General features: G+C 35.1%; 1 protein-coding gene and 1 pseudogene across 9 annotated transcripts in view; one reads left to right on the forward strand and one right to left on the reverse strand.

Annotated features, from left to right (window-relative positions):
* Window positions 1–20956, reverse strand: part of BCL2L13 (BCL2 like 13) — a 90172-nt gene extending 69216 nt beyond the window's left edge. For 3 of the 9 annotated variants that reach the window (XR_002782200.1, XM_023535168.1, XM_023535171.1), the window contains exons 1-2: window positions 20792–20954; window positions 10884–11051 (exon numbers count right to left, since the gene is read on the reverse strand). Coding sequence is in view for 5 of the 9 variants with exons in the window: in XM_023535168.1 (XP_023390936.1) it covers window positions 10884–11001 (118 nt within the window). In the remaining 4 variants the exon portion in view is untranslated. Of the gene's footprint in view, window positions 1–10883; window positions 11052–20667 lie in introns of all 9 variants that reach the window. The other 6 variants (XR_002782201.1, XR_002782202.1, XM_023535170.1 and 3 more) reach the window with 4 other exon arrangements.
* On the forward strand, window positions 12359–12477 carry LOC111744576 (annotated as a pseudogene).
* Window positions 20957–21325: the final 369 nt, after the last annotated feature.

Consider the following 21325-nt stretch of genomic DNA (forward strand, 5'->3'; position numbering starts at 1 on the left):
CATGCTGAAAAAGTTTTCGTTAGCCTTTTAAGTTCTGCAAAACCATTTCAAACTTAACATCTAGTTTGTTCATGATGCGTCCTTAATCAGAAATATAGAACACCTAAACATTTCAAACTCTTGCCAGAGAATACAACCTGCAGGATCTAATTTTTTGTTTCCTGACATGATAGGCAGTTCCTCCACACCTCTGCATTCTAGATTTATCCTCATATTAAGCTAGATCCATCAGAAAAGCACATACATATAATCTAGGTCCCCAGAGAGTGTTAACTATTTGTTTTAACTGAGTTGCATTTTGGTGCCATTTCCGTAGCTTTTACCCAGAATCACATTAAGAGATAGTTTTAAAACCTAGTACTGTATTTGATATTGACAACATTTTCTACTGCATTTCTCCCTGTCTTATGTAATAAAGCTCTGGGTAAAAAATGTTTTAAAGAATAATGTTCTACACCTGAAACTAATATAAAATAATACTAAATATCAACTCTAATTGAAAAAATAAAAATTTTAAAAAGAAGAAAAATGTTCCACTTAAAAGAAAATAGTATGGCTTCCGAGAACTAAGTATACCTCTGCCTTTTTTTTTTTTTTTTGGCTCTGCCTCAGAACCAAATTCAAGGCTACATACTAGTATAGGACCTTATGGACTACATATCTGTGATCTCATATTCCCATTATGGAACTGTATAGTTTTCCTATTCTGATTTTATTTTTATTTTATACATTTATATTTTTCCATTATGTATTATCATAAGCCTAATTAAATTATATGTGGTAAGGAATTTTTAAAATTCATTCCTGTTCCTACCCAGTATGAGGTAGGAACATTTTACATAAAAGAATAACATTACAGACCAACCACATACATAAAACAGTAAGTAGAGCATTTATTTATGGTGATGGAATTGTGATGAAGAATACTGAGAACAAAGAATTGAAAGGAAAAGACCTCAACTATTATCTCCATGCTTATAACAGTTTTAATCACTGTCTAAATCACAGAAGTTTAGATTTAGAAAGGTTTGTAAAGTAAGAGCTGTCTAGTCCATCCTCCTCATTATATGAAGAATATGGGACTTGAGGAATTGAAATAACATGCCTAGACTCAAACAAATCACACAGAAACAAGATAATAAAGTAGATCATCTAGTAAGTAAAATCATTACTGAATTCTACAACACGATTACAATTTTTGATGTATGTTGAAAAATAAAGAATACACGAATGTTTTATCTGCCATCCACTTCTTTTTGGAAAATTTATATACCTAAAGCATATACACATACCCGATCACACTACCACCAATACCACCACGATGACACAAAATAAATGACAATAATGTCTTGGTTACCATATGCCTCACCCTGCCAGATTAAAGACACGCAGCTGATTAAAGAGGTGCCTATTCTCAAGAGACTAATGTGATACTGACTGCACATGACAAGTTGTCATAGTTGATAATAAGCCATGTGGAAAACCTAAATCCGAAAAAGTCTACTGCTGTCACGGCACAAAAGGCTATTTATTTAACTAACTAATGACATAGACAGATTCAGTGATTTTTATTTAATCAACCCCCACCTCAACTTTCAAAAGCATAGAGCTACCCAGTAGCACCAATGCAGCATAAATCCTGCGCTATAAACCCAGAGAAAAATATTTCAAAGATAAACAGACTTTAGGAAAGTAATCCCACCCACCTCATTGTCAAATGAAGAGTCAGGTGAGTCAGCATAACCATATTTCAGCCCTGAAATACACTCAATATTTCAAAGTGAATATCAGATTAACAAATTTTGAACCGCTGCATGGACTAGACTGTTCAGAACAACATAGTTTCTAAATCAATAGTTCCCCAAATGGGGGGCACATTAAAATATACAAAAATTTATTCAAAATGGATCAAATTTAAGAGCTAAAACTATAAAACTCTTAGAGAGAAATACAGGTAAAAATGTGCATGACACTTAGAAATCAAAGAAAACACAGATAACTGGACTTCAGAAAAACTAAAGGACACTACCAGTACAGTGAAAAGAAAAATCACAGAATAGAAGAAAATATCTAGAATTATATGTCTGATAAGGGTCTGGTATCCAAAATATACAATAAATTCTTACAACTCAACGATAAAAAGAAATTTTTTTTAAATGAGTAAAGGAAAACAAATATAAAAAATAAAAACAAAAAAGGGCAAAGGATATGAATATACATTTCTCCAAAGATACAAATGGTCAATAAGCACATGAAAAGATGTTTAACATCATTAACTATTAATTAAAACCACAATTCGATATCAATGCACATCCATTGTGATAGCTATAGTGAAAAACACAATAGTTAAGTTCGGCAAAGATGTGGAGAAACTGGAACCTTAATACATTGCTGGAAGGAAAGGAAAATAGTACAGCCACTTTGGATGACACCTTGGTAATTTCTTACAAACTAAACGTACTCTTACCATATCATCCAGCAATCATGCCTCTTGGTATTTACTCAAATAAGTTGAAAACTTATATCTACACAAAAACTTGCACATGAATGTTCAACAGCTTTACTCATAACTGCCAAAACTTGGAAGCAACCAAGATATTCTACAATAGGTGAATGGATAAATGAACTATGATACATCCATACAATGGAATATTATTCAGCAATAAAAAGATAAGACCTATCACAAGGATACACATTAGGATGACTATTATAAAAATTAAAAAGAATCAAAAAACAACTGTTGGGGGAAAATGTGGAGAAATTGGAACCCCTGTGCACTGCTAATGGGAATGTGAAATGGTGTACTTACTGTGAAAAAAGTATGGCAATTCCTCAAAAAATTAAACATAGTATTACTATGTGATCTAGCAATACACACCTGGTTATATACCCAAAAGAACTGAAAGCAGAGAACAGAGACCCAGACAGATATTTGTACACCCATATTTATAGCAGCATTAGTCACAATAGTCAAAAGGTAGAAATAACCCAAATGTCCACTAATAGTGAATAAAGAAAATGTACTACATGCATACAATGGAAAATTATTCAGCCTTAAAAAGTAATGAAATTCTGATACGTGCTACAACATGGATGGACCTTCAAGACATGCTAAGCAAAATGAGACAGAAAGAAAAGGACAAATATTGTATAATTCCACTCAAATGAGGTGCCTAGAATAGTTAAACTAGAGAAAGTAGAATAGTGGTTGCATCGGGCTGGAGGGAGGAAGGGAAAAATGGGGAGTTACTGTTTAATGGTTGAACAAATAAATCAGTATCACAACTACATGTATTTGATAGCCACATTACTAATTAACAAACATGAAGTTTCTTTCCTAACCTGAGAAATGTCTTATTACTAAATCCATATTAATTACTATAGCATCAAGGTCCTCTATATTACTACATATGTGTAAAGTTGAACATAACACAAGTTATTACTTGGCATCAAATATGCAAGTCAGCTGGATGAACAGGATTAAATATACTCAGCACAAACTAACCTAGTCTAGAAAAGTTAACTAGTCCTGGAAAAGTGTAGAGCTTACTATTTATGAATAAGTCTGTACACAGCACATGACTCAGGAAAAAAATTAAAGACATTTAATATGACGAACATCTTGAGTCATGACGGTCACCTCCTTTAGACTCTTCTTCTCACACTTATTGCTTCATGAACTTGAAATCGAACCTACCCACATTACACCAATGAATGCTATGGAAGAACTGATTTACAACAGCATAGCATAGGAGTGAGTTCTGTATCACATTTTAGATAACAAATAGGATAGATAGCAAAAACAGCAACAACAACCTAACTTTTCTCTCTAAGAAGTTAGCCTATACTTGGTTGTATTTATGTATAAATACTTAGCACTTGGGTTTACAAGACAACAACATAAGGATAACAACCAAATTTCAAAAACAAAACAAAAATGCCAAAGCAGGAAAACTCCTCAGGTAGAAAAAAATTCTACGCTTAAGTAAGAAAAAAAATTTATCAATACAATCCCTAAGGTCCTACCAAATTTAGTAAATTGCAGGAGTTGAAAAGGCCTGGATTTTGTGGTACATGGAGTATGTTACAATTGAGAAATGACATAAATTAGTGGAATCTGATAGGTGGAAAAGTGTGTATGTGTATTAGGACGAACAACTTATCCCAGTTTGCTCAGAATTTCCCCAGTTTTACTCAATCCTGGGCAAACTGGACAGTTGGTCACCGTAACACGTATATTTGGGAGATATGTTAATTAAGAAAGGCTAGTCTATACTGTAGTAATAAATAAATCCAGGAGTTTGAGCAATTTAATTCAAAGGTCCATTTCTCCCTCATGTTACATATGTAACCTGGAGAACTGGACGGCAAGGAGACTGCTTCATACGGTCACTTAGCAACTCTGCCTGATGATGGTTCTGCCCTATTGTAGCTATGCTGTTAGGAACATATGTTCCCTTCTACATCCATATATACACAAGGCAATGGAAAAGCATGGGAAGAAGGTACACTGGCTCTTAAATGTCATAGTCTAGTAGTGACACAAATCACATACACTCATATTTCACTGGCTAGGACTAGTCACATGGCCCTGTCTAAATACAATTTTCCCATGGGTCTAGGAAGGAGAAGAATTAGGTACGGGTGAACCTTAGTAATCACGATCACAGAAGTCTACCATTTGACAGCAGGTCAGCTTGAGTGAAAAAATATAGACAGGAATAAGTATGGGTTGTTTAAAGTACAAGGCAATAACAGACACAAGACACAAGAGGCAATGGGACCAGATCATGGAAATCAATGAAAGATTTGCAGAGAAAGGGAGCAACTATGGGTTCTCAATGCAAGAGACAATGTTAAGAAGTTCAATCTGCTTGAAACTATGAGGAAGACATAAAATGGAGGAGAAAAATCATGAGACATCTGCAATAATTTAAGTTCTATAGGATAATGGAAGAATCATGAGAAAATTGGGACGGTTGGTAACAGCTGACAAAGAAAGAGTCAGAAAGCAGAGATAAGAGCTAAAAGATGACAATTATATTTCAAGCCTGGGCAGAAGGTGATATCACTAACAAATTACTATAGATATAGGGGCTGGCTTAGAGGGGGAAGATAAGAAACTGAGTTCTTGACCTGCATGTCTAATATTGCAACCATTAGCCACATTTAGCTTTTTAAGTTCAAAGAAAAATTAAAATAAAAATTAAATTCCTCAGTCACACTATTCACATTTCAAGCATTCAACTGTCACATGTGACTTGTGACTACAGTATTGGACAGAGAAGATACAGAACATTTTTATCACTGCAAAGTTCTATTAGTGTTTTTCTAGACCTGTAAGGCTATAACTAGTCAGGGGAATGTTTTGAAACGATTAATGAAACTGGAAACTGGAACATTTTTAAGAAATGTGCAGGCTACCTGAAGGACTGTTGTGTGCCCACTTCAAAGATGACTGATGAATATCTCTTACCAGCAAATATCAGTAAATGCCCTAAATGTTCTACTGTAGGAGTCTATAAATATTTATTTGTTGACATAGACAAATGTTCAAATATATTGTTAATTTTTTAAACATTACAAAATGGCATATATATAATCTCATTTTTATAAACCATAAATTCAAATTTATATGTACCTATAAAAATGTTTGGAAAAAATGTTAACATTTCATAATTTCAGTTACTAGATTATAGGATTTTTTCTTATTTTCTTCTTTTACTTTTCTAAATACTTTCAAGTATGTATATTTGACTTATACAATTAAAAATAAATATTTTAATAAAAAAGATATGTGATTAAAGAACAGAAGTGACAGATTTGGGCTTACAATAAAAAACTCCAGCAGTTTTGTGCATAAATGGAATGAGTTCCTTAATAATAATGAGAAAAATAATGTTCCTTGCACTGATGTAATAATATCAGATGTAATAATATCAGGTGTCAGCAAACTATACGACCCATAGGGCAAACTGGCCCACTGCATGCTTTTGTACAGCCCACAAGCTAAGAATGATCTTTACCTTTTTAAATGGTTGAAAAAAATCAAAAGATTAGTATTTCATGACACGTAAAAATTATAGGAAATTCAATTTTCATAAACAAAAATTTAATTGGAATATAGCCACACTCATTCATTCATGTATTATTTATGGTTGTTTTATGCTACAATGGTAGAGATGAGTAGGCTCAAGAGACTTGTGTGGTGCTCTCGTAACTTCACACTGCTGCTCAACACACTACAAATTGCAGTGACACAATTATAACTACACAGCATTTCAGTTGCCGCGTATATTGCCATACCACAATTTTAAATTTCCCTATACGTACCCATCGTGTAAAACAAGAAAAGTAGAAGTGGGCTTGCATATTCTGCTTTTAAGACACAATGGAATATAGATTATTTTGTTATCAAATTAGATGGCAAAGTATTGTGTTTATTGTGCAATGACATTATAGCTATGCTAAAAGAACAAAATATGCATTGATATCGCCAGACTATAAAGCACTCATCACAATATTCCCAATTCACAGGAAAAGCAACAATCAGAAAAATTAAGAAATTTAAAATGGAACATCTCACAGAATTTCTTCATAAAAATGAAAATGAAGGACATCAGAAATGTGGCGGAATGAGAGATGTCCCCAGATCTCTCCCCTTGAAATAATAAGCTGAACATCTAAAACTCAACAAAACACACCCAACCTGCACACAAGCACATATGAGTTACCCAACTATCTTGCAGATAAAACATGTATTTTGAGTATTTACTGTGGTATAAAATTAATTATTTTTTCAAAAAAAAAAAAAAAAAGAAAAATGAAAATGAGGCTGCAACCAAAAAGTTTCTAGGTGGCTCAATTGTTAGCAAGGAAAGCTATTTAGGGATGTTGAGTTAATTAGATCACATCCAATTGCAGCAACTGAAGAAAAGTGTCCAGATAAAACAAAAGCTTATTAGTTTTTTGGACAGATCAGCTGCTCAATGAGTTGAAGACAATGGGAACAATATCAACAGTCAACTGAAATACAAGGCAAGAAATTTTGAGTGGCTTTCCTTGGCTCTCGATGCAGTGACAGATGTCTGAAAACTGCTCATATGTTGTTTATTTGAGTCAATGCAGAGCTTGAAGTGTCTGAAGAACTGGCATAGCTTACGTAGAATAATTACAAGTGAAAATATTTTCAAAGAAATTGGGGAAACACTAATTCACTACAACCCAAAGTGGAATCTGCTAAGATGTGGTATTGATAGTGGCAAAAATATGTGTGAAGCAGAAAAATTAGACAAATTTACAAAGATTGCAAAAATTCAAAATATTTAAAACCTATGGTTATTCGCTGTAGTACTCATCTATAGGAAAATATTTGAATCTATCTTGTATCAATGAACAGAAGTTTCAACAGTGAACTTTATTTGCTGTCATGGACTTAATCATTGTTAAGTTCCATGAATTTTTGTCAGAAATTGAAGATATCCTGACATACCCTATCATACCGTAGTTCAATGGCTAAGCAGTCGTAGTGTTTTATTGCAATTTTTCTAGCTCAAAAACGAAACTGAAATTTTTCTGTACAAGAAGAACCACCCTCAACCACTATTACCAAATAATGAATAGCTTCGGAAATTAGCTTTCACTGCAGACTTGAAATGTTTCTTAATGAACTAAATCTAAAATTACAAAGCCTGCTACCCTGCCTTAGATAATATTTTGAAGAGAGAATGAAACCACCTCTTGGACTGCATTCCCATTTTTGGGTCCCTAGGTAAAAAAGGCTGTCCTACCCAAGGATACACTGACTTCTGGTTCCATATAGCAAAGTAAGTATTGTTCCCTGGTATTGGAGTTCATGCCCCATAGATAATAATCAGAAACCTATCCTTTACTTTGGCTACCACAGCCAATGAGATGGCACAAACCCTAGAAGATCAGCAGATCGATTTAAATGTCTTTGCATGGATTATAATGGGTAATAGACTGGTCTTGGACTACATCCTGTCTGAACATGTACGGTTGCCGACACTTCCTGTTGAGTTGGATTAATGCTATTAGTTAGTTGAAACAATCTATACATACATGTTAAGCAAAGGAAACTAAGTGGTTATCTGAAAAAAAAGACCTACTAGTCCTCCTCTGGGACTTATTCACCTGGCTGAATCTGGGGTCCTTAGGTAGAGAGCTGAGATCAATACTGCAGAATGGCTTCATCTTGCTAATTTAAATTCTGTTAATAGTTTTAATCAAGTGTTATATGAGACCAACTGAATGGATTTCATTGAATGTCACCACATTTAATCTTGAGGAGTAGACTATTAGGAGTGGTAGCCTGCAATGAGCCCCAGGCATCCCCGTATGTCCTTGCTCACTGTGAAAAATTGAAGACTTAGCTGTCCTCTGACTCCGAGCCATTTCTAGAGCTTCTCAAAGGGAAAATGATTTACTTTGGGTAGGTCAAAATGACTACAATGTAATTGCTCGCTCTCTGGGAGAGGGGAACTGGGTACAACCTACTATATGAAATGCCATCAATTTGGCTCATCAAATTACCCTGTGGTATTTGGAAGCAGGGGAATTAGTGCTACCATGGTAACACTCTTGGTGTTTGCTAAGCTAAAGTAATAAGCTATCTTGCTCTAATCAACTGAGTCTTGATGTCTACTTTGGGCACCTATGGAGTTCTAGGAGGTTGAGTATAAAAACCACATGTATTTCATAAAATTAATTTCCAGAATCTTCCTCCCAAACTGAATTGTTGTACAGACAGTCTCTACCTCAGGCATTCTAACCATTTATGTATTAATCACTACCAATGCAACCACTTGGTTGGCCTCCCAGTAAGTCTATTATGGTAGATGCTTGCTGAGTCTAAATAGAACAATGAGATCCAGCATTTCAGAAGTTATAACTAGTTTTTAAGACAATGTACAAACATTTATAAAGATATGCTACATAGTATGACCATCTATAGGCCACATATTTTAAATGGCAATTCCTCATAAAAAGAGTATTGCTCTTTGATTCGGTAGGTTGACTCTAGATAACTTAGCAAAAGCAAATGATTTTTTAAAAAAGCAATATACAGAAGTACTCTTAACTAACTTCCATGAAGTAATTTATTGAATTAAGAGACGTACTACAGTCTCACTATAAAACATACTGAATATGCCCACAGCTAGCTGAACACATGCAGCTAGTAGACTACTTTCTAGCATACTTGCATAAGCTATATGCTTACCAAGAGTCAGTTATTTTTCTCCCAACCTGTTTATGAAGTTATACTTGCTGCTGAAATTGTATAATGTAAAATCATAGACATCATTAAAATATGATTGTACAAAGAGACTTCATATTTCTATGAAAGCTAAATTAGATGTTTTAGGAAGTTGCTTTAAAAATGCCATTTCAGATTAAGGGTGAGAGAAACAACTATAAAATGAGGGGTTGGGGAATCATAAAAACCTAGAATGACTTTTTAATCAGATTATTTTATAAGGGTCTTTATGTTCTCATTCTATTTTAAATAAATATAAGTTGGAAACTAAAGGTAATAGATATGGTTGGCTTATGCTAGAAAGATGACATAGAATTCTAAACAGACTCATATTCAAAAAAATGCCTTGGAGGGGAGAGTAGGGGAAAAAAAAAAAAAATAAAATGTTAAAAAAAAATGCCTTGGCCCTACATCAAAATTGCTAAGTAAATGTTCATTTATTAACATTTTAAACTAAAATTTCTTATAATAACCTCTTTACTCCCTCTCTGACTCTGTCAAGTAAAGTCCTACTACCAGTGTTAGTGAGCAAGAATAAAAAGGCTTTATGGCACACCAAAAATTATATAGCAGTGCTATTGATTAAAAAAAAAAATTGGAAAAATAAAGGAGATGAAATACAGAAAATATGTGAACATGATTTAAGATAAAACAGAGTGAAAAAAATCACAAATAACTGACTACAACTATGGAAAAACTGTGTATACTGATAAAAGATTAGAGGATAATAGAAAATAAAATGGTTGCTGTGTGTTAGGTGAAATAATAAATCAGATATTTGGTATCATATTTTCTTTTACGAATTTTAAAAGTCATTTTGATATAATTTTGTTTAAAATAACAACCTACCTTCAGGTACTTAAAATATAATTGAATATTTAAAAACAGAACACACCCACTAGTTATACGTAAGTATTTAAATTAATATTGTTAGGACACTTTCTGCCATCCCTCTAACTGTTAGATTGGCCAATGGATTCCATCATCTCTGAATTCTCAACACTAATCTTTCTTGAGCCAAAATGACAGAGGATAAATAAGAATTATCTCCAAGGCTGTATTAGAAATCTGTGGAAAAGAATATTTAAGATGATGATGTTACATCTTAATGAAGAAGACTGATTCAGAATCCAACAAGTGTTCTAAGCTTTGTTTGACAAACTATTTAAATAAGGATATATACAAATTCTCAATACAAAGAATTGTGCTAAAAACTATCAGATATAAGAATTCATTGTTTAAATCTATATCCTTGAAAAAAAGGCAATTTAAGGAAGTTAATTGCATTGCAATTTGTAAATAATTATGCAATTCTATGTCTTATTAATTATGAACTCTCTAAAGACAGATGAATTTGTTCATATGTACTTAGTACATTTTTACCTGTACCAAGAGCAATCATTTAAAATAACATGCTCTTAAAAACCATTCAAAGTAGTTGCTTCTGGAAATGTTTCAGGGGATGAGAAGAGGGGTTATTTCTTAAAAGCTGATTAGTATTATTTGATCACATAAACCATAAATATAAGTTACTTAGATACATATACTTTTACATATGAAGTAATTATTACTACTTAATATAACCACCATAAGCCAAAGATAATACCTTGGAGTGAGGGAAGATGCTCTTGCAGCTTCTCCTGAGAGAGGAGTCCCAAGTAGCTGAGAACAACATACTTTGTTTCATAGTGAAATCCTAGAGGCACAGTAGTAGAGGACGCCATTGAGTTGGGTGGCAGAGATCCAAAAAGGTCTGCTAACAGATGTGTAAAACCTAAAAACATAAAAGTATCTTTTCAGTTTAAAGTTTATAACATCCCAGTAAATTTTCCCATTGATTCCAATTATCCAACTAAATAAGAAAATAAATATTTCTCAGATTTCTCAGTAATCTTAAAAATGTAACTTGTATTTACTTACAATTGGGAATTTATTTATTCAGAGTTAAGATCAAAAGCAAATTTCCTCTCTCTCTGTAGTTTCTCTATATTCACTTACGTGGCAAAAACACTAGGCTCCTACCTCACCCTCACCATAGTATATGTTCTCTCTTTTCTTTTACTAGTAAAGCTTCCCAAATTTTAGCTAGGTCCATAGCCACACAGCTGTAGATTATAATTCCAAGTCTCCTTTGCAACTAATGTGTCATATGATTAGTCTCAGCCACAGGAATATCAGCACTTCTGCAATTTGTGGGTCTCTCCTTAAAGACTTCCTCTTCCCTCCTTTCTTTGGTTTGAAGGGTGAATATGACAAACACCTAGATTTGACATGCAAACAAGCCCACGGCTTTAAGGGATGGTGAAGAAATATGACAGAAGAAACTGGGGTTCCTGAATGAGCATATATATGGAGCAGAGCCACCTAGCCAACCTGGACCACTAGCCTCTGGACTGTTATTTAAGTGTTTTTATTCTGAATCTCTTCATTAGGCATCCTAACTTGTTTCCTAATCAATAAAACTACAACTCTCACTTCTTCACCTGGACTCAGCAGCTGTTTTACCTACCATGTACCTTTTTTCTTTTTTAAGATCTACTTTCTTAGCAACTTTCAAATATGCAATACAGTATTATAACTATAGTCACCATGCTGTACATGATAGCCCCATGAATGATTTATTTTATAAATGAAAATCTGTACCTTTTGACCTTTACTATGTATCTTAATAGCCGTTTCAAACCAAAATGTCTTGTTAAGAGGTTTCCAAACAACTATTTTCTACTTAAAACAACAATATGGACTACTTTAAGATTTCAAGAAATATCCCGTAAAAGAAAAAGAGGTTCGGGTTAACTAACAATAAGAGGCAATTTTGACAAAATTTAAGATCTGAAATAAGCAAACTAAGAAAAATGTCAAAACTAAGAGAATGACAAAAAATGAAAAACCACATGCAACGCTTGAAATACACAAAATAAGAGTGGCTATATAAAGAGATAAAAAAGGATAACATGAAAATCTGCTTTGAATGGTTAAATATCATCTTCGTAAAAAATGTATTTGTGGTTGCTATTGATATCAGTATTTACTTAGACTATCAAAAGAAATATTAGTTCAACATTTAAAAGTTTCTATTGTGCCTACAGCCATGCCACCCTGAACAAGCCCAATCCTATCTGATCACGGAAGCTAAGCAGGGTCGGGCCTGGTTAGTACATGGATGGGAGACCACCTAGGAAGACCAGGTGCTGCAGGCGTACAAAATAAAAAATAAGGGATTGTAAACTGACAAGGTCCTTGCAACCTGTGAGGTCAACCAAGGGTTGCCTCGACTTAAAAAAAAAAAAAAAATTAAAAAGTTCCTATTGTTTCTACCTTCTGGGAGGGCAATGCAACCAAATTATATCAAAATATCCAATAAATCAAACAATAGGCTTTGGACTGCCCTGTTCAACTTTAGAAGTTCCTATAAACTTCAGAAAGTTATTTCAAAATTATTAACACATACTCCAAAGAAAGGGAAGTATTACAGCTTACATCACAGGAATAAGAGCCACATGCTTTGTGTTCTTACAGGGTGCTTTACTCACAAATAGCTCAAAATATATGATCATACTTTTACACTGTTAGCATTTAATATTGAAATGATAGTATTTCAAATTTACAAAAAAAAAAGAGAAACCTATAAAAGTAAAATAAATTTTCTAAGGCCTATAAACCAGGTGTTAGCTAGCAGCAGTGCTGTAATGAATATTTGCCTTTTTTTTTTGGCTTAAATCAAGAGAAATTTTACTGACATATATCTAGAAGCAAAAAGTCCAAAATCAAGGTGTCAGCAGGGCTTCCTCTGAAAGCTTTCAGGGAGAATTCTTACTTGCTCCATTTAGATTATGTTTGTTTCTGGCACTCCTTGCCTGTGACATAACTCCAAACTCTTGTCTCCGTTTTCACATAGCTTTCTTCCCTGTGTCTTGACATTCGCCTTTTTATTTCATTTTTTGCCTACCTGCCATCCGACCCCAATTTCCTACCTATAGAGCATCTCCAGTGTCCATCTTAGTAAAAAATAAATCTCCCACTACAAAAGCTAAAATGGCCTAGATATTTTCTCTCCTGTTCTGGTCCACAGCATCTAGGGTTCAGATAGGTTTAGCCAAGTCAGAGGCCCCTGCCTAGGATTTGGACTCTGGAAAGACATTTAAAGGTAATTCACAGAAAAGGTGGCAGTGGTATGAGTTCAGCAGAGGCAGTAGTGCAGATCCTGTAACAGAGTCTTAACTCTTCTGTTCCTGTGGCCTGACCCTGGCTGAGTATGCAGCAGAGTCTCCCTTGTTTCCTGCCTATTTCTCAAGCCTAATTTTCCAGCTGCCCATCCATTCTATGAGATATCCAATGCCCTTTCCATAAGTTCCTTTCTGCTTAAGTATGCTAGAATCACTTTGTGTTGTTTGCAACCAAGACCTAACTGGAACCTACTTTTCTTAAAATTTCTAAGACAGTTCCCTAACAATTATAATACACTACTTTCTAGAAAATTTTTAGACTAAATTTACAGTTTAGAAAAATTCTGCAAAGTCCACATATAGACTTAGTAATTACATCGACTAAAATATAAGACAATGCTTTCTGACAATTTTTTGTGTTCATTCAATACGCATCTTAAGATACAAGGTACTCTATAGGCATGAGGCACACACAAGACTAAGATAAATCACCTGTCCTCAGGAGTTTTCAGTCAAGTAGAGGAAAACAAAAATACATAAACAAATAGAACAATAAAGTTTTATGATACAAGTCAGTATCCACAGAGTGGGAGAAAGCCACCCAAAAGAGGAAACAGAGAAGTCTCTTTGAGGAAGAAAAAAAAGGAAGTAGAAATCAGGAAAGGCTTTATAAAAACCTGAGCCAATCTTGGAACATGAATAGGTATTCACTAATTGGACTATCTGGGCAATAGGAGAGGGATGAATTTTAGATGTAAAGAAGATCAGGAAAAGGCACAGAAGCATTTTGAAACTACACGGAAGAACACAAAAATTAAGGAATTTGTTATGAATGGGGCTCAGTAGGAGTAAGCATTTAGCATGCCTTGTATGCTATGGGATGGTAGGAAGCTTGGTTTTATCCTATAAGCCAGGAATTATTTTAACCATATCCATAAATGAACTGTATGCTAATTCTGTATGCATGAGCATTTTTTTTTTTTCTGGAGAGAAAAACACTCCCTTTCATTAGATTCACAAATTAGGTCATGATGCAAAACAGGCTAAAAACTATTGTAGAACACCATTAGGAATCATTGGAGTGTTTTAAGCAAGAGAGCATATTAACAGATTACACAGTATTTTAGAAAAATCAATCTGGAGTTGGTGTGGAAGACAGAATGAAGACAGAAAACAAAGACACAAGTTAGGAGAATATTAGGTGAATCTAAACAAGAGATGTATGAAGGCATGAACTACAGCAGGAATACCAGAAAGTCAAAGGTGATGGATAGAAAAAAAAAAAAAAAGAGTTTGAAGATTTGTTAACTAACTCAATGAGAGAGTAACCCAGGGAAGTTGTATGGAAAGTGGTATTATTCCTATTTCTCAAGTCAGATAACACAGGAAGAGTTGGTTTGAGGGAGAAGAATAACAAGTTCACTTTGGGGCATACTGAATTTTAGAATACCTATGGGTTGTCCAGGTGGAAATGTACAATAGTTGAATATACAAATCTTAAACTCGGAAAGAGGTCTGGACTGGAGATAAAAAAAATTATACTCTGCACAAATGCAAGTCAATAAAATTACCTAAGCAGAGTGACTGGAGAACAGTGGTTTCCAATGGGAAGGGAGCTTTGAAATTTCAGGGAATAGGGAAAAGGGGTAACATAGTTTCAAAATGCATATTCAGTAAATAGTTTCATAATTGGAAAAGGAAACATTACCTATAGTTTTCAGATTACAAAGTATAGAAAATAAAGTTCAGTAAATCTTCAATCTTATTAGTACCAATGCCTCTCAGTGAGGGGCTCAGAGACAATAATGCACCCTCCCGCCCCAACCCCAATCACCCCCATCAGAACAGGAACCGGAGAAATACTTCTCAAAAAATGATATGGCTTAAAAACTATGTTGAGAAATACCGGTTTGATCTGAAAAAGAAATACGAGAATTCAGGGCAAAACTGACATTTTAGGGGTGGCCAAAAGATGAGAAGCTGGCAGAGGAGATCTCTAAGACTGGATTGGAATAGTCAGAAAGGTTGGAAGAAAACCAGAAAAGAGTGTGTTCATGGTGTCAAGGGAGGCACTCCAATACAAAGATAGTGAACAAAACAAATTCGCATATGTAACACATCGAAAAGAATGAAAATGTCAGGGTAATGATCACTGACAAGACAGTTTTCTGTTTGACTTGCAGAAGGCAGGGAGTTGAAGAGTGAATGGGAAGTGAAGAAGAGAAAATGTGTTTTAAGTCTATTCTCTCAAAAAAAAAAGCATGAATTGAATGGAAGAAATGAATGGAGACAGAGTTTCAGAGATCGTTTTTGTACACAAAGAGACAGGTATGTTTACACTTAGTGGAGAAGGAGCCAATGCAATACAAATAAATATAGAACAAGGAGTAAATTATGAGGTAAAGTTCCAAAAGAGAGGGGCAGAACAGAGCAAATCAGTATCAAATTTTAAGCTTTAAAAAGTCTCAGAATTTTTTTGGTAACAAATAGAAAAGTACACATTTTAAATAATATTTTAAATAAAAAAAGATCTTCTAGAATTTGTTATATTCAAAATTCTTGTATTTATCAAAAATCCATACCACCAAAGACACTTTTAGTCATCCTCTGACCCAAACGCCTTAGACAAAGTATAGGTCACTGAGTTTCCAAATTTGATTTTTAACCTAGTGCTCTTCCTACAAATCCCAATTGCCTAACCATAAATGCAATCTTAATCATGGATTTCATCATTTTTTGTCTTCCACACTCACCATCTTATTTACAACAAAGTTCTCAGCTCTAGTATACATGTTAATACCAATACATCCACATATTTGATGAATGATTATATTATAGCCATCATTTCTCAATGATTCACACTAAGGGAGAAGATAATACAGACTTCAATCACTTTAGTTTATGGTTTTTAGGCTTTAAATGCATATTTGGCATTCTACTTATAGCCATACCAGACCTAAACATACCAGACCAACAGTATAAAATATTCAAGTTCTAATTTAGCTTGAGCTTCCAGATATATAGCAACAAAGCAGCTCATTCAGGTCTGTGTTTAGGTGGTGGAGTAGACAGACCTCAGAAACACTATTATATATCTAATCCATCTGTGATAGAGGCATTGAGAATATGCCAAACGTAAACTCCAAAGTACAAGGACATGTTCTCTAAGGGTATTCTCGGAAGATAGGGCATCAACTTCCTTTGCAACATTCTGTAGTCACTAAGCATACTCCACAATGCGCTCTTGAATTTCAATATCATAAATAAATTACATCTGCATGAGACCTCTGTTTCTGAAGCACTTTTCCATGTGTTGTCACTAATAATCCTCTATGCTAGAAGGAAAACGTTAAAGTCTCAAATTTTATTGATGGAGAAACAAGAATAGACTATTTGCCAAAGATCATATACCTAGTTAACAATGCAACCACTTGGTTAGGTATATCCTGTTTACTTCTGAGCTCTTAGCCTTTAACTGCATTTATTCAATACATAATCTTATGCAGAAATTTTTATGCATGCCAGGCAATATACTGGGTGAGAGGAATGCAGAGGTGAAAACATTAACACTAACAGCAGGAAGAAATGGTAAAAAACAAGGTGGTTTTCCAAATATCAGATACCCAGAGAACTGAAAGATGCAAATTTGTCAAATTTGAGAACAGGGCAGGTCAAAAAAAGGAAAGAGACATAGTGGATGAAAAGTAAATATGGTCTGAGACCACCACCCAGAGCTTTCCTGGAAGCAGGGGACAAGGCTCAGGTTCACCTGACTATTGCCTCAGCAACAGAGTACATAGACAACTCAAGCTTCTTTTTAAATGATGAAAAGAACTTAGTTACTTTTACTCTTTAAGTTTTATCTAGTAGAATCTCTTAGAATTCAAAGTAGGTATAAGTGTTCTTGGTATCAAGGAGTCATTAAATATAAGAATGACATTAAATATTAATACTCCTACCTTTTGCACAATTCTAACAAGCTATTAAACACATTTTGTCATCCAGATGTTTCTTTCTCTGCCTTACACCTTTAGTTTGTTCCCCTATTAAGTTACAAGGAGGTGTCAGCCAGATGAACAGCCTGAGGAAGCTTCGGGTAATTTAATTCTGTACTTATACATTCATTTGGTGGCATCTCCAAAACCAGTTACAAATAAAACATACGTGATCCTTCAGTAACAAGTGTAATATCCACAATCTTACAATAAATGATCTTTTTTTTTTTAACCAGGATGCTAGGATAGATAGTATTATGGTAACTACAGGAATTAAGCACATTTTATGAACTTTAACCAGAAGGTAGGCAGCAACTATTAAATTTACTTTAAATTCTTATAAAAAGCAAAAATGCTGCAATATGAGTTTTTTGTAGTTATTTCTCAAACTTGTCTGATCATAATCACCTTGGATACTTGTTAAAAATAAATTTACAGCACTCACCTCAGATATACTAATTTAGAATAACATACCTATATTATATTCCTTAACCTCATCAAACCATAATAGAAACATATTACAATTTAACATGTTTTAAATAAATTATTTCAAGAAATTCTTTGCTTTTAGACCATTTCTGTCCACTAAAACTGTAATGTAATAAGATTGTTAAATACTCCAGTAAGATGGACTAGAAATGACCTATAATCCCAGCTTATAAAGAGAAAAATTAAAATCCACAGATAACTCAGTCACAAATCAAAACTTGTAATTTTAAACATTAACAAAGTTTTTTGGTTATTAGCTCTCTAGTCTCAAGAGTCACTGGTGGTTTGAGAAGGGAATTTTTTTTTTAAGTTCCAAAAATTAACATGAATTAAATAACTATTTTTTAATCCATGCTTTATTACCTCCTACAGGATTCTAAGACTGTCTCCAAAAGAAGTAAAATTAAATAATCTTAATAAGTTAAAAAATTGCAAAAATTCACCCCATCCAGCTGAAAAATGCAACTGAGCAAGGTGTCATTTTTAAAACTCAGCAAATCCTAAGCATTCTGATGTAAGCTATCCCTTTCCAAATGAAACATGCCTATTCAAACACTCTAGTTCAATCTTGTGGTAAGAGCTACCCAAAAATGTTTTCACTCAGCAGTTGGCACTCCCAGATAATATACTTATTGAAGAATGCCTTACTCTCACTCTCTCCCCACAGACATACATGGTCTTTTCACAATGAGTAAATCACGCTTCCCATGAATGTGTAGATAACTTTTGTAAAAGGGAGACATAAAATTCACTTTGTTACACCCCTAGGTAAATGCCAGAGAAATAAAAACACATGACTACACAAAAACCTGTATGTGAATGGTTGTAGCAGCATTATATGTAACAGCCAAATAGTGGAAATAACTGACCATGAACTGATGAATTAAAAAATGCAGTATATTCATACAATGGAATATTATGTGGCCATAAAAAGGAATAAAGTTCAGACACATGATATACATGGCTAAACCCTGAAAACATTATGCTAAGAAGCCAGTCACAAAGTCCACGTATTATATAATTCCATTTATATGAAAAATCCAGAATCAGCAAATCTACAAAGTAAAATGGTGGTTGCCCAGGTAGGGGAGATGGGGGAGAGTGAAAATAAAGAATGACTCCTAATGGGTACCCGGTTTCTTTGTTAGAATGACTCGTAATGGGTACTTAATGAAAATTGTGGTGATGGTTGTGCATTCCACGTATATACTAAAAACAATTCAGTTGTGCAATCAGTGAGTAGAATATCTTAATTATATCTCAATAAAGCTGTTAAAAAATAGCCTGTTCCCTTCAACTCTGTAATATACATTAAGAACTGTTGGTGACCATGCACTTAGAATAAAGCTATGAATCAAAATCATGTTTGAAAAACAATTATAAAAAGCTGGATGGCAGTACTTAGTAATTGTTTAAAACTTCTGTTTTGCATGTCTAAAATATTTGTAAGAAATATATTTTTAAAACAATGATTATTATTGTTGCAAATCGCTTGTCCTAAAAGCTTAGTGTATAAGATATTTAGTAAATATTGATTAACTGATGTGCTAGTGAGCACATCTTTACAAAACTGGTTGGACTCAACCTTACATATCCTTCAACTGAATTCAACTACTGGGATACAGTCCACCCTAGTATTGAGTCATTTGAAAAGAAAATACTGAGAACAGTACCTGACTAATCAGAATAAAAGGATTTTCAAACTCCTTAATGGCCTATCATCAAACGAAGACTATTTCATAATGGTTTAAATATTTTCAATTTGCAAGTGCAAATGAGCAATGTGTATTTATCCAACTGAGCATAAACAGTTCACTACCTACACAAACATTTGCTTACAAACATTTCTGCGAGATTTAAAAAAAAAGGTATTAGAAGGGTGTGGCAACTCATCCAAGGTCACACAACAAGTCAGAGTAGAGATCAACATTCTGGATTACACCAAGCCTCCAGGGGAAAATTTCGCAAAAAAGAGTTTTTGTTTGTTTTGCTTTATATCATAAGGGGGGGGGCAACTGTCAGTTCAGTTTAAACTTCTAAATCGACAATGAGATAGCTATTTTGGATAAACACAAACTTCTGCGGGGAGTGGTTGAGAGCTAAACAAAGCTAGCAGTCAAGAGCCTCTGAACAACTGGTCAGATCCGTCCGATTTTCAACCCTCGTTAAAGCCTCAGCTGAAAAGGTCTAGTTTTCCTTCGCAGTTAGTTATGAAGAAACTTAAGGTCTTCTTGGAATGGTGAGAGGATAAAATCATAGTAAGAAACGACATACTGTGAACTGTATTGCCTCCAAGGGTAAGAAGGAGGGTTTTACTGGAAAAAAATATCATAAGTGTCAGAAGAGCAGTGAAGAAAGTATAAAAAATCTCTAACACTATAAGGAGAAATGACTGGGATTGGCAGAACTAATCTATAATCATTCTAAACGAATCTCAAGAAAACCTTTTCCTCGACCAAAAGGCAGGCCACATTTCCCAGCCTGGTTCTAAAAATGGAGCCGGATTTTCGGTGTGAAGGTGTCTGTGAGGAAGAACGGCGGTGCAGAGCAAGGGCCGAGGTCCTTCGCCTCCGGCAGCCCACACTGGAAGCCGCGCTCCACAAGGGTCAGCGGTGGGACCTCGCTGGATAAATCCAGTTACAAAGAAATGGGCCCTTTAAGTTCCGAAAACCCTCGGCCGAAGAAGCGCCGGTACACACGCACACTCACTCATAATAGTCACACACTCACTGACACTCACGCGTCGTTGGAACCACTGAAGAGCCGGTGGTTCAGCAGTCTCTGGACACCTTCCTACCCGTGAAAACCGCCTGAGAAGCCGGGTAAGGACCAGATCTGCCTGCCCGGAACCCCACTTCCCTCACCTGGCCCCGGCCCCTGCCCTAGAAGAGATGAAAGAGGCGGCGGCGGCGGCGGCAGTTGTTCTGACAGGGTCTCCCAGCGGTAGTGGCTGCTTCGACCCGCAGCTCTAATCTACCGCCGCCGCCATGTTGGAGGGTGAGGTCACCCCCGGCGTGCTTTCGTCACCGCCGGCGTAGGGGCGGACTGGGGACATCAAGGAGCTCCAGAAGGGGCGGCACTGGTTTCCCGAGCGGAAGTACGGACCATAGAGGCCTGGAGGTCTCTTCGTGCAGACGTGACCCGGAAAAGTCCCCTCTTTCCAGGAGTCGCTCAAATCTATGATTCGTGAGGTTGGTGGAGGTCATTGACTGCTGGAGGGAGGGGAGGCCGGATACTAGTGTGCAGGAAGAGAAGCTGGCGGTTCCTCCGACAAGGAGCATTGCTGCATCCACAGAACCTGTTCTGTCAGAACATGTATTAAGCAAACAAGTATTGAGCTTCAAGTGTGTGCAAGTAAGCGTGTTAGAGAAGTGTCAAGAGAGTCAGGAGAGCTGCAG

The sequence above is a fragment of the Pteropus vampyrus genome, unplaced genomic scaffold (genome assembly GCF_000151845.1).
Source record: "Pteropus vampyrus isolate Shadow unplaced genomic scaffold, Pvam_2.0 Scaffold137, whole genome shotgun sequence".
In the NCBI taxonomy this organism is placed as follows: domain Eukaryota; kingdom Metazoa; phylum Chordata; class Mammalia; order Chiroptera; family Pteropodidae; genus Pteropus; species Pteropus vampyrus.